The 22,357-nt window shown below is 40.0% G+C and overlaps 1 protein-coding gene across 2 annotated transcripts in view; it reads left to right on the top strand.

Annotated features, from left to right (window-relative positions):
- The first annotated feature begins 678 nt into the window (after positions 1 to 678).
- Positions 679 to 22,357, top strand: part of mapk8ip3 (mitogen-activated protein kinase 8 interacting protein 3) — a 31,180-nt gene continuing 9,501 nt past the window's right edge. The window contains exons 1-21 of one of the 2 annotated variants that reach the window (XM_029436937.1): positions 680 to 852; positions 1,606 to 1,680; positions 3,146 to 4,178; positions 8,561 to 8,681; positions 9,341 to 9,411; positions 10,084 to 10,175; positions 11,386 to 11,409; positions 12,589 to 12,736; positions 13,786 to 14,008; positions 14,162 to 14,264; positions 14,494 to 14,612; positions 15,445 to 15,456; positions 16,032 to 16,049; positions 17,261 to 17,318; positions 17,819 to 17,971; positions 19,163 to 19,220; positions 19,434 to 19,585; positions 19,909 to 19,965; positions 20,073 to 20,243; positions 20,836 to 20,995; positions 21,784 to 21,834. In XM_029436937.1, coding sequence (XP_029292797.1) covers positions 3,873 to 4,178; positions 8,561 to 8,681; positions 9,341 to 9,411; positions 10,084 to 10,175; positions 11,386 to 11,409; positions 12,589 to 12,736; positions 13,786 to 14,008; positions 14,162 to 14,264; positions 14,494 to 14,612; positions 15,445 to 15,456; positions 16,032 to 16,049; positions 17,261 to 17,318; positions 17,819 to 17,971; positions 19,163 to 19,220; positions 19,434 to 19,585; positions 19,909 to 19,965; positions 20,073 to 20,243; positions 20,836 to 20,995; positions 21,784 to 21,834 — 2,097 coding nt within the window. In that variant the 5' untranslated portion in view covers positions 680 to 852; positions 1,606 to 1,680; positions 3,146 to 3,872. Of the gene's footprint in view, positions 853 to 1,605; positions 1,681 to 3,145; positions 4,179 to 8,560; positions 8,682 to 9,340; positions 9,412 to 10,083; positions 10,176 to 11,385; positions 11,410 to 12,588; positions 12,737 to 13,785; positions 14,009 to 14,161; positions 14,265 to 14,493; positions 14,613 to 15,444; positions 15,457 to 16,031; positions 16,050 to 17,260; positions 17,319 to 17,818; positions 17,972 to 19,162; positions 19,221 to 19,433; positions 19,586 to 19,908; positions 19,966 to 20,072; positions 20,244 to 20,835; positions 20,996 to 21,783; positions 21,835 to 22,357 lie in introns of both variants that reach the window. The other variant, XM_029436938.1, reaches the window with a different exon arrangement.

Raw genomic sequence — 22,357 nt, forward strand, 5'->3', positions numbered from 1 at the left:
ACATCAGATCTGCGGTACTGCCTTTCATTTTCTCTTTTTTTAGTCAGTCTTAAAGAGCAGCCAAAATAATGTTTGTACATGTGAGTATACACTGAAAGGAGTAGGAGTCATATTTATATCTTACCAGGTAGCTCAAAAATAAAAGTGATACTTGAGCCTACATTTCCTAAAAACGAAGGCCAGACAGCAGACGGAACAAGATAAAGAGCTGTTGCTTGTACATGATGGCAGCCTTGGCATTCAAATTTCACGCTCAGCATCCTATTGTGCTTACAATGGTGGGTAAGAATGACGTGGCACTGATGGAGAATGCGTTCTGACTGGTTGAATTGGACTATTACGACCGGCATCTTGAGTAACCTAAACCGCTTTCACATGCGGCTTGTCTGTAAGAGTGTTCAACTCCTGTTTCAACAGCAGCAATGTATAAGGTATGAGGAAAACTAGGACATTGCATAACTTCCTTTAAACATGATTACTATCCAGATAAACAACTTGTCTCAGTTTACTGAATGATGGCACAGAATGGTGTGTGGTGCATTTTAGGCAATAACACCATGGGACCATACTACACTCACACAGGTGCTGGCAATTAAGGCTGATTAGGCAGATCCCTGCTGTCAGTTTAACTCGTGATACTAAAAGCTCAAGATGTTTATATGACTTTGGCATCACCTTGATGTTGAGCATCCTGTCACTCACTCTCAGGAGCTGAAAAATTCCAAATGACTTGAGTCTAACTTCTGTTTCTCTGAAGAGGTTCGGTATGAAGCCACTTATTGTGCTTATCTCAGTTAAAACTATCTTCTCGACACCGTTAATTGCTTGATTTTCTTTCCATTTTTAACCTTGGTGAGAAAATGTTTTGAAAAGATGTTTAGTCTGCATTAATCTGCTTTGTCCACTTTTGATGTAACACCCCACTGCTGCGAGACTCTGAACAAACATCGGATGTAAATGTGAATATTGTCAGTTATTCACTGCCACCTACTGAAGGAAAGAAGAACAATTCAAGCTTTGATATTTGTCTGACTCTTACATATTATACATTAATACTGCCGACTCCTTTTTCAGAGTGGCAATTAAAATAACGACCAACCGAATATTGTCAAATATTTACTATTTTTACATTTTGTTGTGCTGTTAGAAATAGTTGTTAAGTATGGAGGTAGTTAAGATGCATTTGGCTTTGGAGCTGTGGGCCTTTTATCTAAAGTTGTTATGCTTCATTGCCCAGCGTTTGTCTCCATTGTTAATCGTCTCCACGGCAAACAATAGCCCAAGCTACAGTTGTCTGACTGACGGAAAGTTCAAGTTAAAAATGCTCGCTCTCAACTCCTTTTTTTTATTGTCTAAGTGATTTTCATAAGTTGTTTGCTGTCCTATTTGTTGATGATATTATTAATCTTATACAGAGAACAACATTTTACATTTGAAAATAATTTTAAAGGAAGTGTAATGGTTTTTTTTTAAGTTAACAAATGAATATAACACAAGAACATCTTCAAAAGCAGATCCTTATCATGCCTTTTGTGATAAGCTTTCACGTGATTATGTTAAATATATACTGCAAGAAGATTGTGTAACTGTTCATCTCTTTTGCAGCATGTACCTGATAACATTTTGACCGTGAGGCTGAATTCCTCCACATCTGGTCATGCCATTGGAAAAGATATTCAGGTAAATCCCTTTTCTGACTGATTTATATTGCATTCAGGTGGGAACATCGAATTTGGCATTATTTTACGGCACTTAACGCCTTGTTGCAGCCTCTTGAATCATCATGGTGGTTTCTCCCTCCAGTGCTGCACTTAAGTCAGTATTTACTGCAGAGCCAAACCGAGTAATGACTTTTCATTAATGGAGCTTTTTCCTCCTGAGGTATAAAAAAAACACTTCTCATATGCTGACCCCTTCAGACAAGGCTTTGAAGTGCATACTAAACCAAATCTAAAGTGCAGATGAAAGTCGACAGGGCTTTTGCTGACAGCACATAAGCAACAATCCTTTGGAAAACACAACTTTGAATTTAAAATGTTTTGAATTGACTTTTATTCTGTAAGGTGGGAAATGGCATAATAAAATGGACCACCATAATTTTAATTAAAAATAATATATCAATAAGGTTTTGTATGGCCTACTCATGTGTAACTGCTTTTGTTTGTCTGGATTGTGAAGCATTTTATTTTATTTGGGAGAGTGCATTGTCATTATTATTCTATTCTAGCACCAGGTACTGCTGCGGTCTTGAGTCAAGTAGCCTACGAGGACAGTTACCACTTCCAGTTTCAACTTCCAAAATAAAACTACCAGTATGCACGTGACATGAGAGAAAATGTAGTACATCAAACATTTCTTGTAATTCGGACTCATGGCCCCAGTAATGATAAAATCTTGACTACGGCTCTGACAAAGCAGATGGTACAGGGGCTTCAGATTTAAGAATGTTATCGTATTTTTGAGGAAGTAGCTATAAAGAAGAACAATCTAACTTAATTCAAAACCATATGGAGAGAAGTATTAGTGTGAGTACATACTCATTTTACATAGTATACATATACATAGTCATTTTAATTTAGGATTTAGGATAGAATCATAATAAGTATTTGAGCTCTGAAGTAATTGATTCAGTATAGAAGGAAATAACAAAATTAAGATCTATGTTTATGTTCATTTTGTTTCATGTATTTTAAGTAAGCCAAATAGATTTCAATATAATCAGGTTGAGCTTGTTTATTTTATAATTTTGGTAGATGAGTATGTGTTTTTTTTTTTATGTTGTTGCGGTGATGGTTGTTTGGATTGTTTTTATGTTTTGTTGATATGTGCAGTGTTTATGATGTTGATATATGATATATGTCAGGAAGTTAAAATACATTAACATGTATAATTTTCTAGTGTCTATATAAGATGAAGAGATTTGATAAATAAGCTTTAAGTTTTAAGATAGAGAGCTTACAACTAAAATATATTATGTTACAGGGGTATTCCAGCAATTAAGTATCGCACTTTAAGTTATGGTTAAAATAACGTGTACTGAATATAATTGATTGTCAGATGTTGTAGTTTTATTTTTGAAATCGTGAAGCTGACTTCCGGTGTAGTCCCCCTGACTTGACGCAGTGGGTCCGCTTGCTCAATGCAGACGGAGTGACGTCAGCCAGAGTCGGTCAGCTGGCTCCTCCATCTGAACAGCAGGGAGAGCCTCTCCCATAGGGAGACATCACCATCAACGCCCGAGCCTGGCCAGCAGCGTCGGCCGCCCGCTGGAAGGAAGGGGGAACAAAACATGGAGGGACGATAATATAGTGGCGGATCGGGCGTCGGCTGGGATAGGGAGCGTTAGATAATTTATTTACCTATTTATTATTTATTATTATTTCCCCTGCCAGCAATGGCCGGGGTCCATGGCTGCGGCTGCTGAGAGGCAGGTGCAATATCATCGACGAAGGGTTATCGTTCCTCGGCATGGGCTCAACGAGGGCCGATCCACAGGCTGCCCCACTACACATCCACTGCTCCCCGGATCACACGGGAGGAGAGCAATAGCTGGGCCGCGTCTGGAGGCGATACAACGGGCTCGTGGAGGAGGAGGAGGGGGCCCTCTTTACATCAAAATATTAGAGCAAGTAATTTCAAGGTTATGCGCCGTTACACACAGCAACAGCCAGGCTTCGTTCAGTGAATCTGTGCTGCTGCAACATGACGTAGGAAAGTGTGGACCTTCAATGAGGAAAGACTGTGATTGAATGCCCACCTTTTTCTGCACTGAGAGGATACAAACCTTGTGACAGTCTCGCCTTTACAGGCCTGAAAAACTGTTGAGCGCAGCATCCTCATCTGGAAAACAGAAGCCGGTTCCAGCTGCCAAGATGATGGAGCTGCAGATAGACGAGGTGGTCTACCAGGACGACTATGGCTCCGGCTCCGTGATGTCGGAGCGGGTGTCCGGCTTGGCCAACAGCATCTACCGGGAGTTCGAGCGGCTGATCCGCAGCTATGACGAGGAGGTGGTGAAGGAGCTGATGCCGCTGGTGGTGAACGTCCTGGAGAACCTGGACGGGGTGCTGACCGAGAACCAGGAGCACGAGGTGGAGCTGGAGCTGCTGAAGGAGGACAACGAGCAGCTCATCACCCAGTACGAGCGGGAGAAAGCGCTTCGCAAGCAGGCGGAGGAGGTGAGTCACACCCCCGGCTCTGATGGGCCTCTCCCCGCACCATCACATCCAGCTTCACGCTGCCCCCCTCATAGTCACGGTGGCCTGTCTGAACCGAGAAGTTTCACCAGACACGTGACTCATGTTAAGGCCTGTGACATGAGTTTATTTTTAGTCTCGATGTACTGCAGACACGTCTGACCAATTTGCAACACTGTCTTCTATCCCACTGTTGAAAATGAAACTTATAATCCTATAATAAAACGTAGAAGCCTGTGATACCGTTTTTAGCAGAACTGCTTATAAAGTAGGGTTAGTACTCAAACTCTGTACTTTTGTTAAAAATACTTTAACGACAAAATTGTAATACCCAAATCAAAACAACAAAGGATTAGATATTACATTTACTTTAGAATATTTTGTACGTTTTTTTTTTCACCAGGTAAACTGATGAAGACATCAGTGCAAGGTTTTGAGTGTCGTAAAGCAAAAGTCCTGCGAAATGGAAATGATTTAGAAAATATCCTTTTAATCAAAATCTGCTTTCCAGGGATATTGCAGTAATACCATACAAGTTAAGCCATGCTGAGGTCAAAATGCAGCCACTATTTCACACACACAAATGTTTTTGAAGAAAACTATTGCAGCGGTGCAAATATATATATATATACACACCGTATGTCAGCTACCTTATGCAAGTAAACAGTAGTCAAAGGTTAAACATATACACTTCTAATAATGATAGTTAGTGTTAATTCCAAACTGTCATAGAAACACATTTATATGTATGGATAACAGCATTTGTATTCACTACAACTACTAGGTCTGCTAATACCACTGTAGTTTTTACTACTACATGTGTTACTGTCACAACTGCTTCTGCTACTAATTACGATTATTACTATAACTACTACCACTAACAGTGCTTCCACCACTGCAAACAGTAATGCCAATTAACAACAATGACACATATATAATAAAAAGAGAAACTAGTTTAATTATTATACCCGAGTTGCCACTCTGCAAAGTTGAAGTCTATATGCGTATGTAAATACAAAGTAATGTCATGATATTGTACATACAGTATATGGTGATAAAGGCACAGTCTGCACAGCTTTGACAGATGAAGTGTGTAAGCACGACTCTCGGTGGGCGTTTACACTTACAAAAACAGAACAGAACGACAAAAGTGGACATCAATATGGAGCTATTACATTACCGGCCAAGCTCCACCTCCAGCAAATCTTTCTCCCCCCCCCCCCCCTCTGACCACTGTAACGGCAGCCGTGTGATCCAGCAGGCATCATAAAGCAACTTTAATCCTCCTCCCATCCAAAGAGGCCTCAGCATATCACTGGCAGCAGTCCTGCTAGTATCAGCTTAGCTCAGCTTTTAGACTGTTTCATCATCTGCTCTCCCCACTGTGTTTCCTCCCTGTGGCGCTTATCTAGTTTGTTTTCACTTTAAGCTGGTAATCAAGAGAGGACTTACTTGATGTATTAACGTTTCAGTGTTGGCATATTTAAGCTTATTTTATTGTCATGATAGAAAAAGAAAAAATCGGACTGAAACCTTTGTTTTAATTGACAGGTTCCAACGGGTCCAGACCTGTAGTTCTTGACATTGATACTAAATATAAAAGTGTCTGTATGATAACATGCTGGTGAAGAAAAAAATAGGAACATATTCTAAAGACTGTATATTCCTTGGATATAGACATCGAAAGTGTTACCTTCATCAGACATTGAGCTGGTGGAAGGTCTGTTATTCAGACATCAGACTTCATGCTAATGTAAATCAATACATCAACGATACAACATGCTTTAAAAGCAGACTTTATCTTTGCCAAGATCTTGAAAATGACATTGTTTGTTCCCGTTAAAAACCGGAACACATTTAATTGTCTTCCTGCTTCTACATGCCTTTCTGATGATACAGTTTGTTTATTTGATCTAATATAGTTTAGTCATCTTTTATGGTCAAGTGTATTTGATTGTTTCTTAATCTTCGTTGGCGTTCAGGACTCTAAGGTCATGTCTGCCGCCGGTGAGAGAAGTCGATTAACATCTTCAGCTCAAATTAGGTGACTATATTCAATGGAACAAATAAACAGAGAGTTTTTGTCAGACTATCAGAGGGGCACAATGGGGGATGGGACGGCGTGTGAGGGGTGGGGAATCATAGGAAATCAATAGTACACAGAGCACACTGAGGGAGCCTGGCACTGTAACCTGATTTGTGTTTACGAGGAGCAGACACAGAACAACAAAAGCAGGAAGAGAGAAATAGACCGAGGTTTAGAAAGCTGAAGTATGAGCGAGATCCAACAAAAGCTAACGCAAAGAGCGTGAGGGAGAATCTCAGAGCCCGACAATAACACTGCAGGCAACGAGCAAAAAGGGTTCCGATTACAAGGTTATTAGTCTCAAGATAATAGTAAACAAAGCCACAGCTCCCTGTCTGCTCATCATGCAGCCTGCACCAACATATCCAGCAGTACAGTTACTAAAGTGATGTTAAACAAATTCAGCCATTTTGTAGCATCTTTGTTGTTTCCTGTCTTGTTCTTCTGAGACCGTCTGCTGGAAGGATCCGCCACTCTGTATCAGCACTTCTCAAAGTGTGATGACAGTAAAAGATTGATCATCTGCGGCTGACGATGACCTTTACACTTTCTCTCTCGATGTGATTTGCTTCAGTCAGCTGCAGATTCGACATGGTTACAAATACATTTCTACAAAAAACACTGTTGTGACATGAGCCCTGAGAACTTTTCTTAAAGATATTATTCTAATTACAAACACAGAGACAAGCTAATGTGTGTGTGTGTGTGTGTGTGTGTGTGTGTGTTGTGTGTGTGTAGCTGGAAGTGCGACCACCTTGGAGTCAAATGCACTTAGCTACGGTTTGTCAGGGAAGCACATCAGCTTCACTCAGTCATCATAAGGCTACCTAATGAGTTATTCATACTGGATTCCATACCATGACTATATACTTTGAGTTATTCTAACTGTGTAATTATTGTTTGCATAAATAAAATGACATTAAATAATAATAATGATAAATGCACCACAATGTTTTTATTAAGTCTCAGGTTACCAAACCACTACATGCTGCGACTCCTAAATGTTGCCTTTTTAATAGTAAATAGTAAAGAAGTTAGGAGTCTAATGCAGGTAAGACTGAGTGCATTTGAAGAGCACAACTGTAGGTTCCCAGTCCACCAGGATATTATTTTGTAAAGCTGTTGTCTGCTGCTCTGAAGGTAGAACTACTGGACAGCATAATGGTGCTCCCTAGTTTTAGGCCCATTTTAGTTAGGCCATTCCGATTTGAATTAAAAAAGACGCCCAATATAAGCAGAACACATCCATGCTGCTTGTGTTATTTAAAGAAGAGTCATCCTTGTTGTGTGAAGCACTACATTTGTAGCACTAGAAAACACCATGCTGGCCCTCAGATATAAATAATAAATGTTATAAGAGATGGAAAATGTAATTGTGTGTATAGTTCGATTGTTTATTTGATGTATAAACTTGGTTTTCAGTTATTATATCGGAAGCGAAGGTCCAAAAACGAAACAGTATGACGGCTGTTTGCTCAGCTTGTCAGTTGGTAATAAGATGCAAATTCACGTTTTTACAACAAGAATAGTGAGATACAGTATCTGCTACCTTCAGTCTACAGCGGGGGGACAGTCTGTAGCTGAAGAGTTAATTTTCCTGATTAAAATCCACTCTGCATATGACACATGACAAAGGATTGTTGTTCTCCACAGTGGTAGATATTAATATTAGTTGTTGTCTCATACTGAACTATATTGTAGCAAGTGCCTTTTTATGTGGTGAATATCTGCAGCATATTCCTGGTTCCATAGTCTCCCTGCAGTCACAGGATTACAGTGTTAAGACTTCGTGGACTTGCTGCACTGAAAAAAGGACGTCATTGTGAACAGCTTTATAAAAAAAACAAAAAGAAACAAACAGGCAACGTGAAAGGGAAGCAGACGCCTCTGTGTTTGCCTGTTCCTCAGCCACAGGATTTCTGTTTACTCTGTAGTACCAACGGAGGTATTTTATAGCGCTGCTGACAACTCCAACCTTTCTATAAGAGGTGAAGGCTTTAAAAATAACGTGTTTCTCATCCAAACACTCACACTTACTCTTTGACTCATGCAGAGCAGACTGCACACTTAGTGACACTGAGTTGTCCTGAAAACGCTGTCTATTAACCACTAGCGTAGTAGCCCTAATCTTAGTGTTTCTTTTTCCATAATAATTGTACAGAACCAATAAAAATACATAAATTACTATGTTATATAAATTATCCCTTTTTTAGTGCAGTTTATAAATGTATTTCCAGCTGCGTGAAGGCCTCATTTTTGTTCTTGTCTCGTCCTTCAGAAATTCATTGAATTCGAGGATGCGCTGGAAGCTGAGAAGAAGGACCTGCAGGTCCAGGTGGAGTTTCTGGAGCTGCAGGGGAAACAGCAGGAGCTCAAGTCAAAGAACTATTCTGACCAGAGTGAGTGGACAGACATCATTACTACACAACCTTTGTGTTCCCATTATACACTGAACATGTGGCTGCTCCTGGTGAATGTCCCAGGCAGAGCTGAAATCAGGATCCTAGTCAGGTGCAAGTTCATTCTAACACGCGACACCACCAGAAAATAATCAAGATACAGCTCAATGAATAAATTGTCTGCATGAAATAACCACACGTATGTAAATGTAAAAACAAAACTACAATCTTTAGGCTCAGTCCCATTATCTGGACATTGGTTGAGTTATTAAAAGTAATTTTCATGGAGCTCTACAGCAGTTTTTCTTCAGATACACAAAGTAAAAAGTAACACTAAAGCTAAAATGGGACGATGGAAAGGGAAGTAGACACACTATTGGATGTTGTATTTTTAGATTGTCAGTACTTTATGAATACTATCATACTTATGTTTTGGCTTTTATGGTTTTGTTTTCTTTGCCATCTATACCGGTAAGGTTTTTTTCTGGATGTTTTTCTGTCAGGATTGTGGTTTAGAGCCAAATAGCTAAAGCTTAAATACTAGAAAGCAAGTTGAATAATGATTTAAAGAAATACCTTCCGGTTGTCTCTTTGCTCCAACTATCAGAGTACGTCCTGGTTTTCTTGCTGTTAAACTATTTTCTCTCTCTGTCTCCCAGTCGTTCGGTTGGAGGAGCGAGAATCAGACATGAAGAAAGAGTACAACGCTCTGCACCAGCGCCACACTGAGGTACAATATTCAGCCCAGAAACCTTTCAACTAGAGTCTCCAGACCTTTCACATCTAGTATAATCTCTTACATTTATATCTCCAAAATCCACCAAACATACACAACTATTAACTAATTGTAATTTGAATCCTGCTAATATTATGATCCTCAAATACTCCAGCCATTATTTATATATATATTTTTATATATATATTATTTTTTATATAGATATATATATATATTTTTAAATTATTTTTATATATATATATATATATATATATATATATATATATATATATATATATATATATATATATATATAAAAAATACAAGTTTGTTACTGTTATGGATTACTTAACACAAGTAAACATCTGTAAATGATTAGAAAACAATGGCTGTCTGGAGAAAAAAAAAAGTGTGTGCATTCAAAAATGGTCGGCATTAAAATAAGTCTTGTGGGATTTGTAGTAATTACCGGCATTATGCAAAAGTCCCGGTATGGTCCTTTTGAGATTTATAATCTAATCCCTTATCCAACATTTAGCAGTTTACAACTAATCATTCATTATATTCTGCCAACTACTTTATTTACCAATCCAGGGGTGTCTCTCTTGCATTCTCGTCCCAAATCATATAATTTTTGTCTCCCTCTTTTCTCACATCTTTCCTTGTTCCTGCCATCGTGCATCACAGATGATCCAGACGTACGTCGAGCACATAGAGCGGTCCAAAATGCAGCAGGCAGGGAGCAACAGCCAATCAGAAGGCCCCGGCTGTGGACGAACGTGAGTACTTTTAACGTGTGTGTTGGTGTGTAAAGGTTGTTTGTATATCTTTGTGTGGAGTTGAATTGTAACTTTCACCCATCGTCTTGTTGCTGATGTTTCATGTTTTGTCCTGAATGTATTAGGCTTTACATGTTTCAGCACGCTCATTGTGATGATGCTGTCAGGAGCCTGGATGAACAGCTTTTTACTCATTTTATACTGTGTCATCCAAACATTTCCAATAACTAAGCGTTTTAAAGTCCAAAAGTAAAAATTGATTGACAAAAAATAGATGTAATAATTTCCAAAATTCAAGACATATTTAAATTCCACAAAATATTCAGCTTGAATCCATATTAGTTGGCGTTTACGCTGTCAAAACCAACATTTTCACTACGGTCAAACACTCCCTTTGCTGCACACAAAGGGAGAAACGCACCTGTGTTAACAGGACGGCGTAGCTACAATCTAACAGCACTACACATTACATAATCGAGCCAAAATAGTAAAGAAAACACTAAAGAAAAGTGTGTTTAATAAAAAAAACTAATTGAATCACTTTATTCAAATTGAGGATTTTGTTGATTTGTTGATAGTGCTGATGTCATAGAATGTGACGAAACCTCAATAGAAGCTTTGAATGTAAAAAATAAATGACATTAAGCACAGTAAACACAGTAAACACAGTCCTACCATTGACGGAGAGGAGAGAGAACGTACAAACAAGCCTGGCAGGCAATATGAGCCTTGTGGGAAATTATTAGAAAAAAGAAAGTCTGGAGTTTATTTTCTAGCTTGCAGTCTTCAGAAATTGGCCAAGCCATGAGTCCTGAATATTTATAAGCATAAAGCGAGACGAGGAGAGGGACGTCAACACACACACACGGTATCTTTAGGGAGATCTCAGGTTATCCAACAAATCTTCATTCACTGTGAGAAACAGAGCCCTGAATGAGGACAGTGTTGTGACGCTTGCTCATGACTTGTTTTAGGATAGTTGTCATGATATAAAATGGTCACTATAAACACTGCTTAAAAGATTCATTACTTCATAAGAGACTGCTAATTATCTGGAGAAGTTTTAATAAGAATAAAAACAAAATATTTAAACAAAATAGCGTGTGTGTGTTTGTGTGTGTCATGGCATGTTCCTGTCACCTGTCTTTCTCTAATCACTGTCTGTCTGTCTGTCTTGCTGGCTTGCTCTCTGTTGCTGCTGTTTGCACAGTCAACGCCACACATGGAGGAAAAGGTAAATCCAACATTGTCCCACAACTGCCCTCGCACCTCTTCCCTCAGCTCCGTCTAAACCGGCCTGCTCTTGACTTAAAATGTGACTTAAGATTTGCTGATGCCCCTCCTCATATTTTTGCCATGCCTCAACACCTTGTGTAAAGAAAAGTCATTGTTATGCGTTTGCTTCAGTAGTTATATATGCTTGTGACAACAATTTATTACTGTGAATGTATCAATAATGTTGCATTCAAATAACACGTAAAGAAATAAGGAATGGTTCAGAGGTCATATACAGAAATGCAATGTGTTCCAGTTTTCTCCCCTTTGTCCCTCATGAGTTGCCAGTCAGTCCGTCCATGCGTCTGCCTGCTTTGCTTGTCCCTCTTCCAAAAGTGAAACAATAGTATTATACAATAAGAGGAAGCAATTACACGGATGTGCATTAATATTAAGAAGCGGGTATCTTCTGCAGTTCTTGAATTTCTTACTATTTTCTGATGTTGAAAGATTTCATTTTAACATTACACAAACCGTAGCAATGTGTCTGATGTTTTGTAGAGCAGCAGGTGTAGATATATTGATTTGCAGGCTGCACTTGGGCGTCCCCCTCTTAGTCGAGATTAGACGACTAATTGGTCATTTTGCTCTTAGTCGACTGAGATGAATCTTTTCGATCAGTCACTTTTCTAATGTTTTTTTAATTCTAAATGACTTATTTCCATGATGCTCCGTCTGTTTGAATGACTTGCATCTGTATGCCCAGTAAATTGAGAAAGCTCATGAGGAAAAGGCGTTTGGCCTGGTGGAGTGGACCGCATGCCCTCAGACTTCTTGTTGCTTCTCTTTGTCGGGCTTGCAAAAAAGCCATTTTGCCTTTCCCCTATCCCTGTCTTGCACTATTTCCACAATACTCATTTTAAATATATTGGGATGCAGGCATTTGCTGTTCCTACGTGGAGTTCCTCATGTTTGTGCATTTTTTCCGGGTGCTTGGATAACAAGAATGAAACAAGCGAGAAAGAGAATAAGCATATTTCGGAAGATTGTCCCGGTTGTTTTGTGCCTTGCATTTTAATGCATGCCGGGAGAAGCTCCAGCCCTGAAGAAGAAAAAGTGATTTAAATATAATAAATGAATAAACAATACTCAGTCTCACGTTAGTCTCCACTCTTCTCTGTGTCTCCTCTGCCAGCAGCAAAGCGGAGCGCCCGCCTTCATTGAGCCTGTACCCCAGCGGCGAGGGCATGGTACGTGGGGGTCTCGGGGGGGCTAGGATGATGCCCGGGAAAGACACCTGGCAGGTCAGCGAGCTCGGCCAGTCTACCTTCTGCTCTGCCTATCAGGTGGGACAGACAGCGGCCCTGTCCTCCTCCACGACCACAACCGCAGCCTGGGGAGTGGAAGGGGGAGGGGGAGGGGCCGGCCTTACTGCTGCCCATCCTGCTATCCACACCCACACGGACCACCTCCCCTCCCACAACTGCTTGTGTCACTTTTGAGGAAACTATTTTATTCACACCACTTGGGAATCTACCCTTTTAAAGTCAGATGAGTTGACTCAAGCAAGCAGCAGCCCTTATTGTTTTCTTTATAACTGTGATTATTGAGCTTCTACCATGTTTTATTTATTTATTTAACCAGGAGAGGGTCGTTGAGATTAAAAATCTCTTTTTAAAGAGCGTCCTGGCCGAGACGGGGAGTTTACAGTTGCGCATTAAGTTTAAATGTCCAAATGTCCCTTGTTTTTTAAAAGCTAGTGTTTTATCTGTAAGAGAAACAGACAAGATGAGAAGAAAAAAAGGACGGTGTTGCTTTCCTGAGAAAATATGCACAGTTTAAGGGAACATGTTAGGAGTTAAATGTCCGTTTTTTAAGTTTTAACCTGTCCAAAATGTTCAGTATTTTGCTGATAATTAATTCAGAACTCAAATACTTTAGCTATCTACTTTTATTAAGTCATGACTTTCCTAAACATTTTAATAAGTACATTTGCCCACTAAAATAACAGCTATTTATATTCATGCGTTTCATGCATCAAGAAGTTACTGACATTTTAGCATTTTTAGACATAGCACCAACATTTGACAAAATCTAACAATAAGACTTTAAATGGAGAATTCATGATCAAAACTTTAACTTATCCAAAAAACAAGTGATAATAGTATGTGCTTTAAATCCTGTATGTCGTTCATGACAACATGAAGCTGTAAAGGGGACACGAAGGCCTCTGGTCTCATTAAGCCAGCAGTAAACTACCATCAACACCAGTTGCTAGAAATAAAATGAGCTGTGCAGGTGTTGTAGGTAAAAAGTTATTTCCTGCCTTCACAATATATTGCTCATTTAACGCTGTTTGTCTCCTGCTCACATGACGTCGTCTCAATCCACGAAGGAGGATGGATCAGAGTCCGACTCAGTGGCGGCCACACCCAGCAGCGCAGGAAGCAAGTCCAACACACCCACCTCCTCCGTCCCCTCCGCCACTGTCACCCCCATCAACGAGGGGGTGACAGAGTTTGACCCGATGCGCGCTGGGAACCGCAGGAAAAGTGCCAAGCGGCTCAGCCGGAACATGGAGGTGCAGGTTTCCCAGGAGACCAGGAATGTCAGCATCGGTAAGAAGACATCACCAAATACTTCCTCAGTTTGAACCTGTGGACTCTGAGATAATGAGGCTTTGTTCACTCACAAATATTGGTGCAAAGTGCAACAAAAATATAATCAAAATGTTTAGAGACTTTCAGTTCTGTCCTGTCATGTTTTTCCAGGCATGGGAAGCAGCGATGAGTGGTCCGAGTTTCAGGAGATCATCGATTCTACTCCTGAGCTGGACATGTGTGTGGACCCCCGAGTGTACGGAGGAGGAAACAGGTACAGGTTCACTCTCCCTGACCTTCATTTGTATAGATACTGACCGGTATCTCTTTCCCCAGCTATGTTCACATATGTAGGATTTCTGTTTACCTGTGTACATTTTACTGTGTGAAAGTCTGAGTTTATGACCAAAAAGTCATAATTTAAGGGACTACAAGAGATCGACAGTGAGCTAGATGTTTTTGGTTTTTCCTTGTTGTCTAATGAAGTCTCATGTGTGTTTCAGCCCCTCCCAGGGCATCGTGAACGAGGCCTTCGGCATCAACACCGACTCTCTCTACCACGAGATCAAAGACGCCAAGTCGGACATCATTGGAGATGTGGATGCAGGCGCCGAGCTGCTAGGTGTGAACAGGACTTTGGTTGCCATAAGTTTTGATTTTGTAATAGGTTCAAGTAAAAATACTTATCTTGAAGCTTAGCAGTAAAATTGAAATCACTTCGCTGTTTGCATCTGGAAATGTCTGAAAACTTCTCCTTGATCCTGCTGTGATCATTGTTTGAGACTTCTACTGTATGCTAGCATGCCATGTTATTACTCTAATATTAAATACAGTGTAGATCCAAAGGAAGAGACGTAAGGGGCAGATGCATGTCGCCTTACACAAAGCCAGCATTTGTTTTGGCTCTCTGTTACTGCAGAGCAGGAGCTCCATGTGAGGCTGTGTGTGACTCTGACTTTTACCGTGCATGGCCGAGGCTGGGATACGCTCCGAGCCAGCAGCTCATCTCTGTGTCACATCCTGCAAAACCATACATTCCCTCTCTGGCTGCAGCCCCAACCCCAGCTGCCCATTCATGCAGTGTTACTTTTATTATTTCTTTGACTTTGTTTGTTCTCTCTTTTATGGGACCGAGGCATGTTCAATGCAGCCCTCTTCAAAAGCTAAAAGTTGAAATGAATTCTCAGACTTCATTGCACTTCATATTTATGCTTATTATTTATCTTAGGCGTCCATCATCAGTCTCTGTTTTGAGCCGGTACACTTTGAGGGATTCTGGTAAATTTTGTTTCTGTTCATTTCTGGTTTTTTTGGGGTTTTTAATTAATTGTCCCTGATTTTTAAAAAGCAGAAATAGAACGGGAGATCTGATCCGTCTTCTTGTCCATCTGATAACTTCTCACCCGTTTTCTTTTTTTTCTCCTTTTATGTGCGTCTGCTGGTGACACCCATAGGCGAGTTCTCAGGTGTGTATCTGATCATGCATTGGTTGGTATATTTTTCTTTTACTCTTTTGAATCCTCTCTACTTTTAAACTCCACAGCTAAGAGTAGATATTAACCAGTGTATATAAAGTACATTACTATAGTTTTCATTATTATGTTATTATTTATTTATTGCTTGGAATTTTGATGCTACTTTAGATGCCCAATATCAATACACATTTCTTCTTGTTCCTTTAAAGTCACAGTGAAATTATTTCAATCTTTAGTGTTAGCCGTCAGTCTGCATACCTTCAGTCTTTCAGCCAATTGTATTTTAATTAAATGCATTTTTTCCCTTTTCACTGGGACTATGGGATAAATATGATGATATTTGATTAACTTCTCTTTAGAGTGACACACATATTCTATTGTTTCAGTGTGAGGGCCACATAGCAGCATTTGTGTTCTTGAGCCTTGCAGCTCTTCTTCAAGTCCAAATTAGTAAATGCTTATCAGCATCCTCTCTCTTCCATTCCTGTCCTTCTCTTTTCCCTCTCTGATCTGTGGCCTCTCCTCCTCCTCTCTCCCCTCCCTTCTTCTTCTTCTTCTGCCTCCAGTCCGTGATGATTTCTTCGGTAAGGCGCACCTTGCCTATGCTCATTGTCACATATGCTCGTTATGTCATTCCCTGGCCTCTAGCTTTTGCATCCTCCTGGTTCCTTTTTTTTTAGTTTTTTTTGTGTGGCTTTATATTTACATTTTGTGCCACCTTTGCATCCCACAATGCAATATCTGTTAACAAAGAGCTGCTCATTTATAGAACATTAAAATATAAAATACATTTTGTTTGTAAAGGAAACGCTACTGGAGAATGATCTAATGGTCATAAGGCGGTACAATCAAGAACACGTAGTCAAAGTGCATCTCTTGGAAGATAAACAGGAGGAAACATCTGGAAATAACCTCTGTTGTCTTTGATAAAGTGCTTTTTCATTCCAGTAAGATATGTGTGCTTGCTAGTGAACACACAGAGAGCCAACACATAAGAACAAATTGATGTATCAGAAGTTATTTTTTCTGCGATTGGCAGTTTGTTATCTCGAGCGTTGCAGTTAAAACTGTCGGTCTGAGCTGCCTTAAGTAGAACCCAGGAAGATGTGCACTTATTGTTTACGTTGTGATATGTGATCTGACTGCAAAGATTTCTAGTGCAGAGTCCACCAAGGACCATTTTCTCTGCAGACAACACAAACCATGTGATACCCGTTGTATAAGAACCTCTTGGCTTTTTGCTTTTGTTTTTTCTCATGTCCAAATCTTTAAAGTGTGTGTGCTTGTCTTCTGTTGCACAGTGCTTGCTGCTTGCACGTACAATTTTCAGTTAATGTCTGGCATTGATTAAGATTTAATAACAAAGTTAACACTGTTGTGGTTAAGGGATCAACCCTGAATTCTGAATATATGTGCGCTCATGGAGCAGGATAAGGTTTTGAACATTAATAATGTCATGGCTGTGTCATAATGTTCTCACAAGTTAACTACTCAAAGTTAAACTGTTAGCTAAAGATGCTCCAGTTCCTCTAACCTTAGTTACATGAGTGTTTACATCAAACCTCCATGTATAGCTTCCTTGTAAACATGAATACTTAAATCAATAATCTGTCCATTCATTTCATTGATTTATAAAACCTTTTGGCTTTTGTGGAGGTTTTTAAGAATGTTAAAGACCTGGACTGGTCTGAAAGGCAGCGTTGCCACAGAAACTATAGACATATAAATGAATGGATTTATTGTTTTGTGGATATTGTGTGTGATGATAACAGAGGTGTGAATGTGACTGTTTCAGGGATGGGTAAGGAGGTGGAAAACCTGCTGACAGAGAACAAACAGCTCCTAGAGACCAAGTAAGACACAGAGAAGTTTAATGTGTGTGTGTCGGAGTTACTGTTAATATTTCATCTCGGCATGGGGCGATATGGATGTGTCATTTATCCTGGCCAACATAACTGTGGTTAACAATATCTTCCCAATAATCATCAGAATATGCTCTTAAAATGGCACTAAAACATACTGAGACCACGTTACATTTAGTTAAGAAATAAATATTGTTCTTGCATCAGATAGGACACATTATTTTTAATAGAACATCCTCCGATCAATCTTAAATAAGGTAATCATAAATCATAAGGTTCCACTTTTTCAAGTCACTCGTGAGGATATTCACGATTATAACAGAAATTGATCAATTTATTGTTTTTTATCACGATAAATCCTATATCGTCCCATCCCTACCTTTTTATACACCTTTAATAAGGTTGTCTGTTTCTTCTTGTGTCTGTGTAAACATTAAGGTTGTTTTATCTGACTATTTTTGATATCTTACTTTCTGCTCTTTGCTCGACAGAAACGCTCTCAACATTGTGAAAAATGACCTTATTGCCAAAGTGGACGAGCTGTCGGGGGAGCAGGAGGTGCTGAGGGAGGAGCTGGAGGCTTTGAGGCAGTCCAAGAACAAGTTGGACGCCAGAGTCAAGGAGCTGGAAGAAGAACTCAGGAGGTGAAGACAGAAAGTTTTGTTTTTAAATAACCTGGTGAGGACGAAAACAATATGCTCCTTCAGAATTGGTAATGACATTTGGAGATGCTCCAGACATAGTTAATCAGGTCTAATGCAAGTTCAATAAACAGCGCAGCAGTTAGAGGATTACAACTTTTATCCTTCAACATAATGGCTTCAACTGTAATCCAAACCTTAGTGACCCTACGTTACTAACCAAATGAACACATCCTGGCAACAGACACAGGGGAAGTGTAACATGATCGTCCTGAAAATCTGTCTCTTGTGATGCTTCCAAGTACGAGAACCAGAGGATAAAACCTCTGAATGCAGATCTCAGTTTTTCTATTTTGTGGACAGAATCTTGTTCACTTCAAACTTCTGTAATGTCCTGTATTGATCATTCAGTCATTTGAATGCTGATGCAGGAGGAACTCTGTGTCCTGCCGAACGGACTCATGAACAGTGAAACTTTTCTTTTTGAGAATAATATTTTGTAAAGGACCAAACTGTCATAATGTCCTTTTTTTCTTTACTTCCTCAGTTTCACTATTTTCTGTGGATGCATTCTTCTGCTTCACCAGTTCAGATCATTTTCAGTTTCTTTGTTAATTCAGCCACGTTTACCTGCAGTTCAACTGTGAACTTAAAACTTTCATAGTCTGTAAACATATCCCAGTGTGGCAGCTCGTTTGTGTTTGTGGAGGAAGTTGCTCACATTGGAAGAGGATGCCTTATACGGGCAGTTAAAGCGGATGTGGGACAAACTTGCACTGCCATAAAGTCTCTAAATTGGAAATTGTAAAACTCATCGACACAGTACCAGAGGCAGCAGTTTTACAACACCCAATAAATCTTAAAGAACATGAGATACAGGAAATGGATGGTTGTAAATGTGGGATGGATGGAAAGTAGAGAGGATCAAACTCTTCCACTTCCACTGAGAGTTAAATACTTACCAAGACTGAGGATGTTGGGCTCGTTTTTTGATGTGTTTTTGTGGTTCTGCTCTGGCGAGTTCCACAGCAGCTCCAGACACCTCGTCAACAAAGACTTAAGTCCCAAATTTCTCCCACTAAAAGGTCCCTCGGTGACTTCCAGTCCCTGGGGCATCAGCTCATTCAGAAGTTCACAAGCCGTACAAGTAGAAATACATTTTGTGTAACGCTGTTTTTGCTTTTGGGGCTACAGGTTGAGAGCAGAGGCTCTCGGTGCATCTCGGGACTCCAAGGATGAAGGAGGTGATGATGTGAGTAAAACTGTCTTTGTCTGCTATACTCGTCCTACACATTGAATCAGTGCATGGAGGTATCAGTGTTATTTTCTTTATCAAGAGTCAAATGAAAAAGCCCTGAAGAAGAAATTGAGTTTAACTCATATTTGAGCAGCTTTAATCTTCGTTTCTCTACATATCGCTGCGTGTAAATCTGTGTTAAAAGGATCTACGCTCTTGTGTGCCCAGTTTTCATCACCCATGCAGGACGGCGACATGACAATGACGCAACGGCGGCGGTTCACCCGGGTGGAGATGGCTCGCGTGCTGATGGAGAGGAATCAGTACAAAGAGAGGCTGATGGAGCTGCAGGAGGCCGTACGGTGGACAGAGATGATCAGGTAGACGAAAGAAAGCTTTAAACTAGAGAGGAAGAACTTGGATGAACACAAGAAGCGTGCAGCATACTGAAATGTTTACTCTGGTCTGAATCAAGGGGCAACTTTAACTCATTACTCAAGAACAGGAACAAATTTGAGCAGAATGTTGTGCTTTTATACCGATGATCTTACAGAATAGGGTTTTTTTTCTCAAAATTGTAGACATTTAATGCTGCATTTAGCCCCACGTTTATTTAAAATGTTATTTAAGTGTCCTCATTTTTTGTCTGTGCTAGTTTAGCCTTACTTTTATTTCTTCTCTTCACACCTGTGTTTCCTCTCAGGGCGTCCAGGGAGAGTCCTCAAATCCAAGAGAAAAAGAAGTCCACCATCTGGCAGTTGTAAGATTCTGCTTTTATTCAAGTTATTTACATTAGAAATACTCTAATTGATAACAAATTATTTGGCAAAACATGAAGTAAAACCTCTTTCTCCCTCCATCCACCAGCTTTGCACGTCTCTTCAGCACATCGTCCAGCCCTCCGCCTGTGAAGCGGCCGTACTACAGCGTCAACATCCACTACAAGTCGCCCTCGCCGGCTGGTTTCTCTCAGCGACGCAGCCATACCATGTGTCAGATCTCCACCTCCAACCGCACGCTGGAGTTCTTCCCCGAAGAGTGAGAAGCAACCAGCTAGATAACTTCCCTAAAACTAACTTCACTTCCCACTAAACCTCCATCTTTATCTGCCTCTCACTCTGCTTTGGTCCGAACGCCTTGCTCGCTTTGTGGCAGCTCGGACAGTAGAAAGCTTCCAGCACGTTCTCCAGTGTTCAACACGTGACGTGTGTTTAAATTCACACACTGTTTCATTTTGGGATTGCTTTTTAATTCCTTCACATCCCATCAAACAAATCTCTTCATGCATGATTAAAGTAAATACTCTACTGTTATTAAGATGATTAAGAAAGATAATGTTCTTCTTTTTTATTGTAGAGCTTGTAAAGTTGCACATTGAACGATTCAGTTTTAGGTGATAATGAAGGTGACCTCCAACACACTTCTTACACCTTCCTGTTTTCATCATGTTTTTCCTTTAGTGAGATAAAACACAATTGCTTGGCTTCAGCTAGAATAAAGTTTAGTTTAATTTGTGCTGATAACACCTGCTGTTGCTTTATTTTCTTTCTCTCTTGCTGCTGGCTGGCTAGGCTGCTAACGCTTCGCTGTTTTTCTCTCTCTTCTCTTCCCTCCTTACCGTTGCTTCCAGACTGGCCAGTAACGGTGTTGCGTCTCTCCTCAGCGACTCGGCACTGTTGGCCCGCCGAGAGCAGCGGCGTGAACAGTACCGGCAGGTCCGCGAGCACATGCGGCGCGATGACGGCATCATGCAGGCGTGTGGCTGGAGTGTGCCGTCTCGCTTCAAACAGGTACACACGCACACGCACACGCACGCACGCACACACGCACGCACGCACAGCAATCCGACATGTTCTCGCATACAGTTGTTTGACTGATTAGTGTAAACAATGACAGGACAGGTGAAAACCTATGGACTCGTATGAAGGTCAATGAGAATGTTTTCAGAAATATATATGCGCAATATTTATTATGAAAATGACACAACATTTGTTCTGATTAGTCTTGAATTCTGGTACGGACGGACTTAAAAGTATTTAATAGTACAACTTCAGATCACATGAACATATGAAAATGTTAATGTGTGCATATTTTTGATAGGCACTGAAGTTACACCTGCAAACACACATTTAAGTTAGAAGTATACGTGTTGGCCCTTCTTTTACAATACATTGCAGAGACAGAATTTTCTTTACACATATATACTTTACATACTTTAACTTTTTAACAGGTTTACAAAGTGTGATTTAATACCAAATTATTTTTGGAATATAATTTCCCAACTCTTGTTTGAGCCATAAATATAATAGGATCAATTAATTTATGGTTTTGACCTTTTTAAAGGGATTTATTGACGACAAGAAAAAATCTTTTTTTATCCTTTAAATTTAACCAACACCTGTAAGAAAAGTAAGAAAAGTAAGAAAAGTAAGAAAAGTAAAAAGCTGTCAGTTTTCTCCACTTTGGTGTCAAGCATAAACATGATTTGATAGCATGGAAGTGTACTTTAAGTTGGCAGCTCGAAGGCCAATGGGCGGTGTGTTGGTAGGCAGGTGGCTCTAACTCTGGTTCCCCACAGGCTGGAGGTCAGACGGAGACCGCTCAGGACAGCCCGCTGAAGAGACAACAGGCAAGTGAGACCAGCATGCACCTTTAACCTTCCTGAATACATATCTAGATAATCAAGATAGCATTTTCTGTGTTTTGCAAACTGTGACACAAAGTTAGCATTTTATAAAACTCTTTTAAATTACTAAGTGATATCATATGTGGAAAAATTCTGGTTGAAATTGATTGAGTCTATGTGCTTCACATCATGTTGCTTTCAGCTCACTGATTACTACCAGATGACGCCAGAGTAAAGAATTATAAATTCTTCCATAGTTTTTTTAAACAACAGTATAAATTAACATATCAACAGCGTATCAATACTTTTGCATTTCTGTTGCCTTATTTGTTTGTGTATTTTTCAATGGCGTTTAATAGCAGAATAAAGATCACATTTTAGAGCCACAATCAAAGAGTGGAGTCTTTCTAAAAGTAGCATTTTGCCCCGATACGTAGTGGAGCAATCAGCAAAGATAAATCCATTATAGAAGAGTCAGAGACCAATATCTCCTCTGACGTCACGCTTTGAGTAAGCAGCGTGACAC

Source organism: Cottoperca gobio, chromosome 8 (assembly GCF_900634415.1).
Source record: "Cottoperca gobio chromosome 8, fCotGob3.1, whole genome shotgun sequence".
Lineage (NCBI taxonomy): Eukaryota > Metazoa > Chordata > Actinopteri > Perciformes > Bovichtidae > Cottoperca > Cottoperca gobio.